Source organism: Wolffia australiana, chromosome 11 (genome assembly GCF_029677425.1).
Source record: "Wolffia australiana isolate 7733 chromosome 11, ASM2967742v1".
Taxonomy (NCBI): domain Eukaryota; kingdom Viridiplantae; phylum Streptophyta; class Magnoliopsida; order Alismatales; family Araceae; genus Wolffia; species Wolffia australiana.
Window position 1 is genome coordinate 11,353,050 of NC_135845.1, and position 17,005 is coordinate 11,370,054.

The 17,005-nt window shown below is 47.8% G+C and overlaps 1 protein-coding gene across 1 annotated transcript in view; it reads right to left on the reverse strand.

The window, feature by feature from the left end:
* The window catches only part of RST1 (ARM repeat superfamily protein), a 75,347-nt gene that overhangs the window by 44,062 nt on the left and 14,280 nt on the right, over positions 1 to 17,005 (reverse strand). Inside the window, exons 6-9 of the mRNA XM_078583605.1 lie at positions 13,968 to 14,142; positions 13,713 to 13,900; positions 13,516 to 13,616; positions 2,527 to 2,602 (exon numbers count right to left, since the gene is read on the reverse strand). Coding sequence (XP_078439731.1) covers positions 2,527 to 2,602; positions 13,516 to 13,616; positions 13,713 to 13,900; positions 13,968 to 14,142 — 540 coding nt within the window. The remainder of the gene's footprint in view (positions 1 to 2,526; positions 2,603 to 13,515; positions 13,617 to 13,712; positions 13,901 to 13,967; positions 14,143 to 17,005) is intronic.

The following is a 17,005-nucleotide window of genomic DNA, read 5'->3' on the forward strand; positions in this document are numbered from 1 at the left end:
AGAATCAGATAGTCCGATATTTCTTGTAGAAAAAGAGTCCTTGTCAGCTACAAGGCAGAACAAGGCTTCCCTAGATGAGAATCACTTTGCTCTCCTTAGCTTTGTTGACCTTTGGGTGATTGGAGGAGGTTAAGGAGGCTGAGCAACAGGAGGAGCTTGCTGCCCTGGGAGCTGGAAATAAAACCAAAGAATGTCTTCTCTTACATTAACATTCTACGTGCCAAAAATAGGCAGATCAATGTCCAAGTTCTACAAAAACCTCCTATTAAAATAGGGAGTGATGTTTTTTACCCAGCAGTCTGGTGGCCTTGCAAGAGATTGTAAGGGTAACATCATTCCCTCTTTTGGCCACAGGGCCCTTCATACAAATAGGGTTTCAAAATAAGAACTATCGATTCAACAGAGCTTTTCCACTTAAATGCAAAATGCAAATATGATTGGGTTGACATCTTTATTGCCCTGACGATAAAGTAGCATGTCACAAGTCTATAAGGATTAGACTAAAGAAAGGATTAAGAGGGGTACAAATAGAAGGATGAGGATAATAATTAGAAGGTGTTCAACTTAATAGCATAGTTATGCAAGAGAATAGATTAAAAACTAGGACAACATGAACCACAGAATAACAAAAAACTTCAACTCAGTTGAAGGACTTGCGAGAGAATGATCACGCTCAACTTATTCCCCCTGACCAGAACAGTAGGAGTGGCAGATTTTTTTTTTGAAAGAAAGTAGGGCAGGCCACCTGGAAACCAGTGGATAGTGTTTGAGAAAAATGCATAATGTTTGAGAAAAATCATGGAACATGGAACTGTGCAATAGAAGGAAAGCCTGCTGATTGCAGATTCTTCATGGAAACCCTTCTCCACAATCAGACATCAACTTACGGAGTTCCACCTTGTGGACAAGGTCGTGGTGGGAGGTCTCTATATAAGTATGTTTGTGTGGGGGTGGAAAAGAACATTACAATAGCAATGACCGTCTATTCGTAGATAGTTCAGAGCAACACAACTGCGCCAAGTCAGCCTTTGTTGGCTTGGGTTATCACAAGAGAAGAAAGCCCTATGTTCCAAAGCCTTGGGGACACCGAGTATTACACTACCCGTGAACTATTTGGGTCTGACATTGACAAGGGTTGTACCAATAACATAGATTGGCAACCCGTACAAGAGACAGTAGAGCAGAAGTTAGAGGAATGGAAAGCCAGAGTGCTGTCGAGAGGGGGACGATTGCTGTTGCCGCAACATATGCTATCAGTGATACCCATCTTCTACCTCTCAGTGTTGAAATTACTACTGGGGGTCAGCAAGTGCCTGGAAGGTATGATGAGAAGATAACTATGGAAAAGCTCAGGGCTGGGGAACAACCTTCCTATCTTGGGACATTGCAGACCAGTCTGTTAGGGGGGCTAGGAGTATTGAAAAATGTAAGATTTGTACATAGTATTATTGGCCAAGTGAGTGAGCAGACCTATGAGACTGAGTTTAAATATGGCTACACAGGTTCTTAAGGTCTAGCTTGGACTGGGAGAGTCAAGCGGCTCCGTTACTCACGTCCTATGCATTCTGGCAAGGCTGAGGCAGGTGTTTCCGCAAGTTTGGGAATTCTTCCAAGCCAAGCTCGGGGAGGCCACATCATTCTGATTTTGGCTTTAAACATGGTCGGCTCTGGGCACTCTAAAGACAAAATTCCGAAGCATGTTCACCCTTGCACGGACCCCTCATGCCATGGTTTCTGAGTGTAGGGATGGCGCACGGAATCCATGCTTTATCAACACCCTGTCCGACCAAAGAGTGGAGGAATATACGAGGATGCAGCAGAATCTAATCCACTTACATCCACTGGAGGGACACAGGACGGATGGGTGTGGATAGGCACATCCTACTCTGTCTGGTACACTTATGCAAGGCTCTGCAGCAGACACAGGAGAAGTACAGAGGACCCTCCTCGCGTGTGGCAATATATGGAGACAAAAGATCCTCCTTGAGGCACCTCTTCTGATGGCTGCTACTTCAATGAAGTCTAGTGACAAAGGCCATCAGGAGGAAGCAGCTCCCAGAAGCCTCGGTAGAATGTGTTATGTGCCCAAATGGTGAAGAAGATAGCGCCCATCTATTCTTCAAATGCTATTTTTCCTGAGCGGTGTGGACCAACATCTTAGGCAGATGTCCAAATGGTGAAGGAGACCTTTTGGAATTCGATAGAGGGTGGTGCACTCAGGAGGCAAGAGGGGCATAGTCAGATGTGGAAACATTGTAACATATCAGACATTTCGTCATTTTGTCTCAATGCTTGAAAGTAATTTGATCACAAAGACAAACAAGCAGGAACACTAAAAAGTGAGCTGATTGTAAGCAGTAGAAAGTCATCTCAATGAAACATCATCAAAGAGACTGAATACATTGGGTTACTAAGGTCATCCCAGTGTGGTAAACCAACATGAGAGTGTATACATACATAAATGCATTTGAGTATGCTTACTTTTGGAGACAGTTTGATAAATCAGAAGAAAAGGACAAAAGGTACCTGTAAGGTTCCAAACACTCGATCTGAAACGATCCACATCTTGCATAGCAATCGAACCGCCATAGCATGTAGGACACTATTACAAATGAATCGAAATAAGATGACTAGAATTAAATGCAAATCACAAGGACAAATAAAAAAAGGAAAGCCCGAACAAAAATTTTATCGATTAACAAACTCAACGTGTAGAAAGATATCCACATTAAGGTAAGAAAATAAATCACGTCAAAGATTGACTTCTGATTTGCGCACCAGACCCGCAAAATAGTGAAACGATAAAAAAGATTCATTATGAGGGGAAAGCTTGGAGACATTAAAAAAAGTGAAATATTCAAATTTTAAACATATCGTTCAATTAAAAATCAAGGGATTTTCTACTTGCAAATCTACAATCAGAGAAATTCACATGAAGTGTGGTCTAGTGCAGGAAAGAGACACTATTATGTCCTGAAACACAATCCTTGGAACACAATATGCATCTAAAATAAGTCCCAAGTTCTGATCTCAACTCATTTTGCAATACATGAATAAGTAAAATTCGTGCAATGAAAAAACACAATAATCAATTTTTGTCTCCCTTGGCATTACAATCATTTTTACATAATTAGTTGAACATATGAAGTTCACTTCTCTATTTCTGTAGAGTGTTGTACATGAGCCATGCTGTATAAGTGGCCATAGCAGTTCCTTTTTATTTCAAGACCTTGCAAGTGGGACACATGCTTATAAATGGCCCACACGAAGGAAGAAGTCTCCTGAGTGAACCCTAATTGTAACTTATAGGCTGGTATTTTAATCAGTCTGAACAGAGACCTGAAATGATCCCGGACACATCAGCATTGTGCCTAATGTGTGCCCAAGGAGAGGAAGACTACGCTCACCTGTTTTTTGAGTGTTCTTTAGAACAGGCAATTTGGAGATGGCAGAAGCTCATCGAGATGGATGTGAACTTATCATTAGGTTTATCTCTTACCTCTCCAGTCACATTGAAATCTCCCTCAAAAAACATCAGAGACACTTGGAAGGCGGACACCACTCCTGCCAACTCCCTCCATAGGTCAGTCCTTATGGCATCCACCAAGACATATACCAAGGCTACTACCATCTCAAAATCCTTGCTTTTCCTTTTTAGTTTGACTGCTGCAGCCGATTGACCCGTCCAATTGTCTAGTTTGGAGAACACTGCATTCCAAACTGTTAGTGAGAGAGTCTCCCTCATGGGCTAATGGGCCCTATTCTATAAGCCCATTAGCCCAACTATCCTTCTCCCCCTCTTAGGGTATACATACCCTTCTATGTACTCTGGTTTAGGGATGTCATTATCTTCCTCCTTCCCTCCCCAACATGGTATCAGAGCACCAGAGCTCTCCTAGGGTTTGACATCGCCCGCCCATCGCCGCCGCACGCACAGCAACAACCGCCGCCGCCGCACGCGCAGCAGCAACCCGCCGCGCACGTAGCAGCAGCCGCCGCTGCCCGCGCAGCAGCAGGCCGCCGCACGTGCAGCAGCACCCCGCCGCCGCGCACGCAGCAGCAGCAGCCGCCGCCGCACGCGCCGCAGCAGCAAACTGCCGTCGCGCACGCCGCAGCAAGCCGCCGCCGCGCGTAGCAGCAGACCGCCGCCGCGCCGCCACAGCAACCCTCCGCGCGCACGCAGCAGCAGCCGCCGCCGCACGCGCAGCAGCAAGCCGCACGCGCCGCAGCAAGCCGCCGCTGCACGCGCGGCCGCAACCCATAGCCGCGCACGCAGCTGCAAGCCGCAGCCGCAGCAGCTGTTCGCCCCTGCCGCACGCGCCGCTGCCGCACCATGCCGTTCACTGAGCATGATTTCATGGAGAAGCCCCTGTCTTACAAGGTGGCTCATCCGCTTCCGTCGGTCCCGGAGGTGACACTCCTACGGGGCCCGAATCTTCTCCAGTAGATGCGCTTCGTCGAGACCGCCTTGAAGGCGCGCCAGCTCTTCAAGCATTGCACTGAAGACCCCCTTACCATCGACCACCCACATTATGCAGCGTGGGACGCTGAGGACCAGTTCATCCTTGGCTGGCTGTATACGTACACCCCATCTCCAGAATTCCGTGACCGTTTTCCGCATCAGAAAACGGAGAAAGGCTTCTGGGATCAGGCGCGGTCCTTCTGCGACAGGGAAAATGACTGGTGGCGCCTTTACTCCCTTGCATGTCAGACCAGTAATCTCCGTCAGGGTTCGATGACGATCTCCGACTATGCACTTGCCCACAAGAAGATGTGGGATGAAGTGGATTACTACCTACCGCCCGACGACCCGACGTCCAAGACGTACCAGAATGTGCTTCTTCTGCGGATCATGGGCTTCCTCAGCGGCCTGAATCGCGAGTATGATGACGTCCATCGTCGTGCCTTGCATCGCAAGGAAGGTCCTCCTGCCCTAGAGGAGTTGGTGAAGGAGCTCCAAGAGGAGGAAAGCCACTTCCTCCTCCATGGGACTCCCTCCTCCGGCCCTCCGGGTGAGTCGACCGCACTGCTGTCTGCCCCCGCATCTTCTGTACACTCTTCAGGCGGCAAGCCACCGCCGCTCCTCCCTACGCCCACCTCCGCCGCTCCACCAGCTGGGACGACGATTTGCTCGTATTGCGGCAAACTGGGCCACGGGAAGAACAAGTGCAAGAAGCGCCTGAATGACTGGCGAAAGAAGAAAGAGGCCGTCGAAGGCAAGGCCATGGTGGCCCAGTCTGATTCGTCCTCTGCCAGCCCCTCCTCAGTAACCATGGACCAGCTTTAGGCAGATTTGGCCCGCCTTCATGGTCAGATGGCTGCCCTGCAGAACCCGTCCACGGCCTACTTCGTCTGTTTTGGTGCGTCTCACACTCCTTCCTCCTCAGATGCATGGTACTGTGGCCATACGGCCTTCCACTCACCTGTCGTCTCCGATACTACTTGGGTACTTGACTCGAGGGCCACCGAACATATGACCCCAAGAAATGCCCGGTTTGTATCATATGAGCGGCATCGTGGTGGCCGCACTGTCCTCACGGCCGGGGGTGGACGTCTCCGTGTGGCCGGAATCAGGGCAATCTATGTGGACGGCCTCGGTGTGGTCCACAACGTTCTCCATGTCCCTGACCTGCGGGCCGTGCTTATGTCTCCGCAGCGCTTAGTTGATGCTATCTCCTGCTCCTTCCACCTACAACCTGACGGCATGTTTCTGTCTGACAAGGTGGGCCGGACTACACCGATTAGGCGGGAGAACGGAGTGCTGCTGTTGGACGATAGAGGCCGCTCCCAGTGCTTCATGGTGCACCGGACTCTTCTCTCGGTGGCTGAGCAGCGTCGGGGACGCCTTCTGATGGAGCATCAGCGACTTGGACACCCACCTTTCTTTACTTTACAGCGTCTTTTTCCCTCGTTGTGTTCGGGCGTGGACCTTAAGACTATGCTTTGTGAACCTTGTCAGTTAGCCAAGCACCGCAGATCCTCCTTTACTTCATCTTCGTCTCACACATCGACCCCGCTGTTCCGAGTCCACAGTGATGTTTGGGGGCCGGCACCGCAGACCAGTCTGAAGGGGCACCGCTATTTTCTCCTCTTTGTGGACGAAGCTACCCGCTATACGTGGGTCTACCTCCTGACTGCGAAGTCGGAGGTTGCGCAGAATGTTCGGCATTTTTGCACCATGGTGCAGACGCAGTTTGGTCGAGGCATCCAGCGCTTTTGTTCCGACAATGCTTGGGACTTCTTCAACGCTGACCTCGACTCCTTCTTTGCCGACCGGGGCATCCTACATGAGTCCTCCTGCGTGGCCACGCCAGAGCAGAATGGCATGGCTGAACGTCAGATCGGCTATGTTACCTCGACGGCGCGGACATTACTGTTGGGCTCCAAGGCGCCGTGGCGGTATTGGGGAGATGCGGTTTTGACGAGCACTCATCTCGTTAACCGTATTCCCACCCTGCTCCTGGAGTTCTCCAGCCCCCTGGACCGGATGACGGTGGCCTTCCCGAATGCTTCCTTGCGGACGGGACTCTTGCCTCGTATCTTCGGCTGCACCACCTACGTCCATGATACTTCTCCCACGCGCACTCCGGTGTGTGTTTGTGGGTTACTCTTCCCTCCAAAAAGGGTACCGGTGCTATCATCCGCCTTCTCGGCGGTTCTTCATCTCGGCAAACGGCACCTTTGCCGAGCATGAACCCTATTTTGGGGACTACTCTACCTCATCACGCCTTCCGCTGGATGAGGCTCCCTCGGCCCTCCCCTTGGGGCCAAGTCCGATCGTGGAGTCCACCACTCCCACTCCACCCTCCTCACTTCCGGATCTTTCTCCCCTTGATTCCTCTTCATCCGTTCCTCCTGCGGTGCCTTTGGACCTGTCCTCCACCTCGTCTTCCCTTCCGGCCTCCCCTACTTCGGCCCCTCTTCCCCTCCCGTTGGTCTCGGTCACTCCTTCCGGTGCGTCAGCCTCGTCTCCTTCCGAGCCTTTTCCCCCTACCACTTCCGGCCTCCCCTCGTCCGCCCGTGCGTCTCCTCCGACTCCCGGTGCGTCGACTGGCGCTCCCCCCGGTGAGTCCCCTCTTGCTTCCGCTCATTCTCCGTCGACCGATCCAGTCCCACCTCTTGTCGAAGGTGACGACCCGTTGGATTGGCCTATTGCTTTACGGAAAGGGGTCCGTCAGTGCACTAAGACCCCTCTCTATCCTCTCTCTCATTACCTCTCCTTTGACCGACTGAGTCCTCCCTACCGCTTGTTTCTTACCCGCATCGAGTCGGATCCCATTCCTCGCTGCTTAGCCGATGCTATCGCTACTCATTGGAAAGCGGCGATGGACGAGGAGATGCAATCTCTCCTCAAGAACCACACGTGGGACGTCGTTCCACTCCCTCCTGGCAAGAGGGTAGTGGACTGCAAGTGGATACATGCCAAGAAGCACCATGCGGACGGTACTCTCGAACGCCTCAAGTCTCGGCTTGTGGCTCGGGGGTTCACTCAGTCCTATGGCGTGGACTACTTCGAGACGTTCTCTCCAGTGGCGAAGATGGAGACTGTCCGTCTTCTCCTGGCGCTTGCCGCGCACTTCCACTGGGCCATCCGCCACTTTGACGTCAAGAACGCCTTCTTGCACGGCGACTTGACGGAGGAGGTGTACATGCAGCAGCCACCGGGCTACTCACTCGGCCCCCCCGGTCACGTGTGCCGACTGCGGAAGTCCCTATATGGACTCAAGCAGTCCCCGCGCATGTGGTTTGGGCGGTTCTCCTCTGTTCTGAAGACCGAAGGGTACACTCAGAGCAATGGAGATGCCTCTCTCTTCTTCCGCCACCGCCCGACTGGTGTCTCCATTCTTGCCGTGTACGTCGACGACATCCTCAACACGGGATCTGATGCTGCCGAAGCCGTCCGCCTCAGCGCTGCCTTGGCTAAGGAGTTTGAGATCAAGGCCCTCGGCCTTCTTCGCTACTTCCTTGGTCTTGAGGTGGCCTACTCCCCTCGTGGGATCTTTGTCTCGCAGCAGAAGTACGCCGTCGACATACTGGCCCTGACAGGTCTGACCGACTGTGCGCCGGTGAGCACTCCTATTGATCCCAACGTGAAGTTGGGCAAAGGGGAGGATTCACCGCTAACGAACTCCCAGCGGTATCAGCAGCTGGTGGGGAAGCTCCTCTACTTGACACACACTCGGCCCGACATCGCCTTCGCCGTCAACCTGCTCAGTCAGTTTATGCACTCCCCACGGGAGATTCACCGTCAGGCCGCCCACCGGGTCCTTGCGTACCTGAAGGGCTGCCTCGGAAAGGGCTTGCTCTTCCCTCGCAGCCCTGACCGGACAGTGAAAGTCTACACTGATGCTGACTTTGCCGGCTCCGTTGTGGATCATCGGTCTACCACGGGCTACTGCACTTTTGTCTTTGGCAGTCTCGTCAGTTGGAAAAGCAGCAAGCAGGACAAAGTGTCCCGCTCTAGTGCCGAAGCTGAGTACCGCGCACTCGCCGATGGGGCCTCTGAGGGCCAGTGGATCTATGGCATCCTTCACGATCTCCGCGTGGAATATGCCGGCCCGATTCACTTCTACTGCGACAACAAGTCGACGATCGCGTTGGCCAAGAACCCTGGACAACAGGGCCGCATCAAGCACATGGAGCGCAACCGCTACTTCTTCAAGGAGCGAGTTGACGAAGGGATCTTTGACCTGGACTTTGTTGCATCCGCCGACCAGGCAGCGGACGTCCTTACCAAGGGACTCTCCCGCCCTCTTCTTCAACGTGCCGTCTCCAAGCTCGGTATGGAAGATATCCATACTTCGCTTGCAGGGGGGTGTTAGTGATAGACTATCCCTCATGGGCTAATGGGCCCTATTCTATAAGCCCATTAGCCCTATTATCCTCTCTCCCTCTTAGGGTACATATACCCTTACATGTACTCTGTTCATGTTATGTCATTATCTTCCTCCTTCCCTCCCCCAACAAGCTATCACTGCTCCCCCCCCCCGCGTTGACTGCAAGGAATCCTTAGAGGAAACCTTGGCTCACTGTATTCCATTCTCGTGTCTCGCATCTTTCAAGCACACTTTCCAGCAAACCTGCTGTTGTGACTCCCCTTTCTCTCAAGTACCTTTCCACAATCTCTCTCCTCCGTTCATCTCGGAAGCCTCGAACGTTCCATGAGACACACTTCATGATTGAACATTAGATCCATGCCCCTGTTCTGTACCTTCCCAGTCCCACCACAGCAGCGATCTCCTTAGCGACTAATTAGAGGGTCGTTGTCCCCCTTCGTTCAGCTCCCTGTTGTCTCTGTCCTCTTGATGGTGACGATCTCTGTGTCTGGTGCCTTAGAGGCGGCAGTTGATGGTTGGCCAAGATCCATCTACATGTTACCTCGTGTTTGTCCCCAGCTGCTAACATCAAATGACCACTTTTTGTTAGCCAGCCATCTTATTTGTATTGTATTATCTTTCTTTTTATTTTTTCTATCTGTAAGTGGGCCCCACGTGTTATAAGTGGACCCACATGCACAAGCCACTTATTCTCTCACGTGAGAGAATAAGTGACCTAACAATAGTGGGCCCAGCCCATTTAAACTGTACTACGCTGGTATTTAAACCAGCCCTATGACAAAAATCGTAACTAGGGTTTTCTGTTTTTTCCTTGGAAACCCTAACTGGAGGTGAAGGAGACAGGAGGAGATCCAGAGGGAGCTGGAGGATGATTTCTAACACTTTTCTTGGTCGTCACTCACACCACAATCTCCCCCTCAAGCTTAATCCCAGTTTCTTCCTTTTATAAACGATGTTGTCCTTGGATTATCCCCCTTGTTGGCTTGTCCCAGACACTAAGCACCAATTCTCAAACATCCCTCAGCTTCTGATTTCCTTGAGGGCAATAATTCTTTGAGCTGTTGGGCAGCCTGAGGACTAGATGGTACTCTTCCTTCTACCTTCTCCAATTCCTGTTGTGCCTCCCACTCAAATGGCACATCTACTTGGATGTAGTACTCCAGGGTCTCACTTTGAGTTCCTTTGGCAGCAACGATTGTGCGAGTGATGCCACACCTTGCCCTTTAGCTGGTCCCCCTGGTATAGTGTCATGTCAGGCTGGGTTAGGTTCCTGCTATGTTGTCCACATCTGTATTGTGGGGTTTCAGATGTCGATGGTGAGGCCGCCACCTGTCTCACTATCAGCTTCAACCTCTACCCTTCTTGCTCTTGATGTCGGTGGCAATGGTGGCGATAATGCAAACAACTTAACTTTTAAAATGCCCTCTGAGTCCCTCAGTCTGATCATAGGTGGAATTGTGGTTCTTTTAAGGTCCTCTGCCTCCACTATCACAACGATGAGGTCATCAAATACAAGTCTAGAGGAAAGGATTTGTGGAGCATTCCAAATGGCTTGATCAAAACCTCCAACACTGGCTTGATCCAGTAGGCCACTGGGACACCACGTGCTTTCCGTATGAGTGAAGCATGCACCCCCCCTGATGCTCCATCCTTCAGTAGGACACACCACCATTTCAACTCTCCCTGGCCATTGACCGCTCAAGTCCAGACGTTGTCCAAAATGTAGGCCACCATAGAGACCCTGCAGATGAATTTCCAGAGGCCAAATTTCTGCCTTCTCTAAATTGAAATATTCCCCATAGGCCTTGTCGCAACACCATCTCAGGGGTTCCACAAGTGACCTCTCCTATAAGGCACCACCTAAGAACGTCATTGTATACCTCAGTACTGCTCTTCTTCTCTAGGTTGTTCACCTGCCTCTGGAATGCCCCATGTTTTGTCTTACCAGCCGTAGAAGCCCCTGGGTCGATATCTTTCCTTAATGGGACAATTCTTTTGGCCGCAGCCGGTCACTCTGCATTTATGGCAGACTACAGCGCCTCTACATTCTTGTGCATAGTGTCCTCGCTGGAGACATCTGTAGCATGTCCCCCCCTCTCCAACTGATGGTTGTGATGGACTTTGTATTGCTCTCTTCTGGCATGGTCCAGCCCTCCTCTATCCTTCGCCTACATCCTCAGTTAGCATGACATTGAGTCCAGAGAATATTAGCCTGCCAATGCTTCATCGGACTGGAGCTGCATGACCAGAACACCAAAACGTATGACGCTGATACCGTTCCCACGCCAGAGAGAGAGTGTGCCTTTTTCCTTCACTGGGCGCTTGAAGCAGTAGATTATCCCCCAAAACTACTGACCAAATGGGTGGAAAGGATTATGACTTCAGCGGAGGGCCACGCCCTCAATGTCCTTAGGGACAGATATTGTGCGGAGAATGATTGGGGGAGAAGGTGGGCTAAAGTTCGGGGGAGTCCCCCTTTTGGCGCAGTTTGCGTAATAGTATACCCCATATCAGTGAGTTCTTTGACCCCAGGTTGAGGGGCGGGGCTGGTTTTCGATTCTGGACCGACATCTGGTCCAATTAAGGCGTCCTGAAGTTGAAATATCCAAGACTTTTTGCTCTAACGGTGAATCCAAACGCCACATTCGATGAATGCTGGTTTGGAGCTCGGGTCCCTATCATACAGTGGGCGTTATCAGAGCCACGGATTAAGGAACTGATGGAGATGCAAGAGAACCTCTCGCATATCAGACTGTTAAATGTATATCGAGATGGCTGGTTATGACGAGGGCCATCTTTCTCAGAGAAGGATGCATATTTGAAGATCCGAGGGGAAGCGGGGTGAAACTCGACAACCATCAATTCGTGCTCCACACTGATGATGCAAAAAGGTGCGGTTCTTCGGCTGGTTATTGAGATGTCGAAGATTGGTCACATGGGTCTTTTGGAGGAGGTGGAATCCGACGGCTTCCATCAAGTGTCCCATGTGTGCCCAGGGCGACGAAGATTGCTCTCACCTATTCTTCACGTGTCAGTTCACCCTAGAAGTATGGGCAGAGCAACAGAAACCAGGGGTGATTATTTCCTCCGACGAGGCATTTTAGACCTCAGTCACTGGTGGTAGGTACCGGAGCAGACTGGAATGGAGGAGCCTACTTGCAGTGCTATGGACCTTATGGCTGCACCGGAGTGAGGTCTTCTTCAAGGGGAGGCGGGCATCAGTGGAGAGCATCATTCACAACATTGAGACACTTGTGTCTTTTTGGGTTGGAGGGAAATGATTGGTGAACCATTTCGGTCATATATGTATTTTGAATGTACATATTTTCTATTGTTAATGGTAGTAGGTTGACCAGCAATTAAGGGTGGTCTTCCTTATTTTCTTCAAAAGAAAAAAAGAAAATCATCTCCCATAATTACTGTTTCCTGGACACCCCACTGAGCCCAACAATGGTGGCGTTGCTCTCCTAGGTGTGCAGCAGCAGCTTCGCCTTCACGATCGAGGCAGCATCGGTATAGAAGAACCCTTCCATCAGCGCTCCAGTCATTAGATCCCTCTAAACTTTGCCAGCTGGTCGCCTTGTTGCCCTTGAACCCTTGAAAGATCTTGAAGGCCTGATTCGACCATCTAAATCCAAGTCTGTGAGCTGAAAATACACCTCACCAACTGATTTCCTCACCAAAAGTCTACCTGAAGGTACCTTTCAGCAGCACATTTCCAGGCTGAGAGTTAGAAGCATCTGTCTACCAGCTTGAGGGGAGATGTTAGCTGCAGATGTCTATTTTAGCTTCCTTGTATCTTTCTTTCTCATCACTAATGGCCCATTATAACAGGTCCACCAATGTACAGCCCATATTAGTATCTCCATATATACAGGGGTTAATGGGCGACTATATTTGGGGTGTGAATATGTAAACCTTTCATTCTGTCTGTCGGCTAGGGTTTTGTTGACCTATCCCGGACAAACTCCTTTTCAAAAAGAAACTTGATTTCTGGGTTCCTTGTTAATATTCAACCACACTGGGATTTTTTAAAAATGGATTGATCGCAATACATCGTGGTGTCCATCTTTTTTCCAAACTTTAGCAAAAGGGAGTCTTGTCAACGAAGTTCCCAGGTGGTCGCTCATCTCTAATTGCTCCCGCCTTTGGGTCAATGGACTATGGAGTTTCCTATTCCTGAAATCCACTTAGGCAAGAATTGTGGGTAGTTTTTTTTTTTTGAAAAGTGATATAAGGTGGTCACCGACGGAAGACGTGTGCCACCAGCCTATTGCGTAGTAAGAGCCAACCAAAGATCTTAACCTTTAATGGAATCTTGAGGCGCCAAATGGCCCGACATGCCTGGATTGTTGATTGATCCTCCGTTCCCTGGCATAGCTTCATGTAGGCCTTCCGAACAGAAAAGGGAGTAACTGTCCAAATTAATGTTGGATTCCTCATCTTAATTATTATCTACCATTCAATCGACTACTTTATCGAATTTCTTTGAAGAGCTATCAATTAATGTGTATAATTCTCTAGGCACTATCTGAGGTTTACGGTTTAAAGCCAATGGATCCCAGTCTCCTCAACAATTCTGAAAAACTTCTTTAAAGGAGGCTGATCGCCAAACACTTGGAACAAATAAAAAGAAGTGGCAGATAAAGAAGTTTAATAGAATGAGAAAAAGCCATACGATTTTCCATCCTCCTGCAGCATTGGCATTATAATTTGAAGAACGATTGGTACCATAGCCGAAGAGGAAACCAAATGTGGAAGCAGTTCTAAAAGTTTTATCTGTGATGAAATGAATGCACATCAGTGAATCTGGTGTTAATAGATTTTAAATAATATATTTATTAATAAAATATGGATCCATAAGGAGATTCTAACCAGATTTTCTGCTGAAACGATTCCTGAAGAGCTAAAGACTTTGAGATAAAACAGATTCCCAAGTAATAGAGTCAAATTATACTTTGGATCCAAGGAAGATAGAGAAGATAGAGAATCAATGGCCAAGGTAATAAGCTGCGGACAAAAGAGAAAGGTTGAAGCAACAACGCATAGCAGTAAAGATTCTCCTGAAAACAAATCAAACATTTAGATGTGATGAAATGATTCGCAGTGAATTGACTGATAAAGTTTGACCTGAAAATATATGCCGTTCATGATGGAATGGTGGGTTGAGTTTCAATTGTTGTGCTGTTACAGAACAGTAATATCTAAGATGATGTAACCACAGAGCTGGTTCATTGGGCGTTTCCTGAAACTTATCCTCACACACAAATTGCAAGAAAAAAATGCCAGAAGAAGATTCTTTTTCCTGCACAAGGACAGTTAGCCATGAGGGCAAAATGATTAACTGTTAAGCTAATAGCAGTAAACGTTGGGCCAAAGTCAAGAGTTTCGTAATATTGTGAGCCATCTCTCTATAGTTTCTACAATATGTGATAGTAAATCAGCCATTGGCATTAGACATAATCCAGTGTTACATGATAGAAATACAGCATGTTGAAATTGATTAACACTTCATCTGGGAAAAGATTGATACAAAGATAATCCAGATGAATCATGTTCAATTATCAGAAAAGGCGGCAGATATTTTTATCATGGGTGTTCTAGGAAGTATCTACTTAACACCTTGAGGGGTATCTACTCTAATAATCCCTTATTCTATTTGATGCAATACTTAACCCATTCACTTATTCTATAGGACCTGGGCCAATGTGTCTCTCCATCAGTCCATCCACCTTGTATCTCTCTTCCTTGTGTTTAATCTAGGACTTCTTACTGGTTCAGTAGGAAGTTGATACGATATAAATGTATCAATGTTCTATTCCAATGTACTTTCTCAAAATAATGGTTCGATTCCCGAATTACACTCCTCGATCTTAACAGATGCCGATCTAAGCAGATCAGTTTCCGTAGCTCCAGGGGATGCTCCTTCCTCCGATCAAGATCCTTCAGGCGATGCTTCTCGCGACCCGCAATCTTCAACTCGCTCCAATCTTCGTGGGCGACACGACGAATCGAGCTCCTCCCTCCGATCAGCAGTCGGAATCCTTCATGCTGTCTCGGCCTCCTCGATCGTAACTGTCGAGTTAATCTTCAAGAAAAGAAAACTGCCTCTCATACCTGATCCTCCCTCTTATTTATAGGGGAGCTGCTTTCCCCACTTTATTTGGTCCACTTCGTGGTCAATGCTTCTAGTCAATAATACGCCGACCTGTTCCATGCTTGCTTCTTCTTTTGTACTTCTTGGCATAAAACCTATCAGAAGTAAAGGAGGGAAAAGAGGCCAGGCTGGCCGCGCATGTAATTTTCACTGACATATATATTATTATTAATTTTGGGTTGATCAACAATTTCAGGCGATATTGTTAGAGTCCTGAGGAGGGAACAAATTATTGAAATCGTAGAGTTATAAATACCCCCTTGTAAAGTCATCAGAGCGACTTTTGGATGAAAGATCAACTTGTGATTTCTTGGCATGAGTTGCTGTATCAGGCTTTCCTGAGGGCAAGAACTCCCGATTCGGAGGTTCTTGAGAGTTTGTTCACCTATCGTTCTCTCTTTTTCTCTCTTACCTCTTCCATCTCTCCTATTCTCCTCTCTACCCCTCGTCCCATTTCTTGATTTCGTTAGATCTCAATGGGGATTGTAACAGATATTCCCTCTTTTCTTTTAAAAAGAAAATTTTAATCTAGGACTTCTTGATTGATAGATTTGTCCGAGGCATTTTTTTCATTTCATCCCCATAGCCTAAGCTTCTCTGGAGATGGAGAAAACCAACACTTACTGTAGAGACTAGAATCTCTCCTTGGTGCTATCTCATAATTTTTTTGTCAGACAGAAAAACTTGAGCTCAGAGGACTGCGCTGCCCTCTCCCGATGATAGGCTTTGCGCATGTGGAGAAATTGAACCTCTTATTTCCATTCACATAAAAAACTGGCTAAATTACTAGCATAGATAATGCTGGGCCATGACCCACAAGCCGAAGCTACATAATCTTCATGTGGAGAAAAATTAACTTTAAAGGAAAGGTCAGCGATTCAATTAAGAGACGTGGTCCACTGACCCAAGTAGATAAAAATAAGCATAAAGTTGGGCCGCATATAACATATAACATTTACATAAAAGAAATAACGACTAAGAAACAGGAAAGGACGCATAACTAACCCTATCTAATAAGTGTATAGTTATTAGACCCGGATGTCAGGTATTTACTGGTTAAAGATTCAACAGTAACATATTTACTGGTTTAAAGAGTTAAAACCCAGATGAAGGACATGCCCTCCCTCGTTCAAGTAAGAGATGCCCACTGACTTCACTCTAGAGTTCACCCATCAGATATCTGTTTTTTTTTTAAGAAAATAAAGAAGAACACCCCTAAATGGTGGCCAACCTGCTACCATTAATAATGAAAATTATGAACATTCAAGATACAGATATGACCGAAATGGTCCACTATTCATTTCCCTCCAACCTAAGAAGACACTAGCCCATCAGATATCTGTTAGGTATCCGAATGAAATTGAAACGATTTCAGATACAGGATATCGCATATCCGGATGGATATTGAACATCCGTATGATATTCGATATCAGGAGTGTTATTGCAGGGGTCAGAACATGGCTGATGCCGGTGCCAGATATCGGATCTGGAGGTCCATACCGAAATTTGGTATCCAGATATCTGTTTAAAATTGCCTTTGTGCCTTATGGAGAAAAATAAAGAAGAACACAGTATCATTTCTTCTCAAACGAAAAAGCTCCATAAAAAAAACTGCGCTCTAGAAATCACGTGATAGACAGAGTTGACTTAGTCAAACCGGACTTAGAGTTTGCAAAACCAAACACATTTTGGTCCTGCCTGGGCTAATAAATATTGGATTTGAATTTGATATGCCTCCTACAATTTAAACTTGTCTAATAAATATTGAATATTGATTGAATTCATTAACAATGATTATTATTACTCGCCCAGAGAAGAAATATACTCCTATAGCTTAATTATGTATTCATAGGTTACATAGCAAAATGATAAATTATTTGAATTACATTTCAATTTATATCGGGCATTGAGAAAACTGATACACCTACATCCACTAACATCATCTAGACCATGAGTAAAAGGCGGACGCCGATATCAGGATGGATAATGATATCAGATAGATATCGGTACT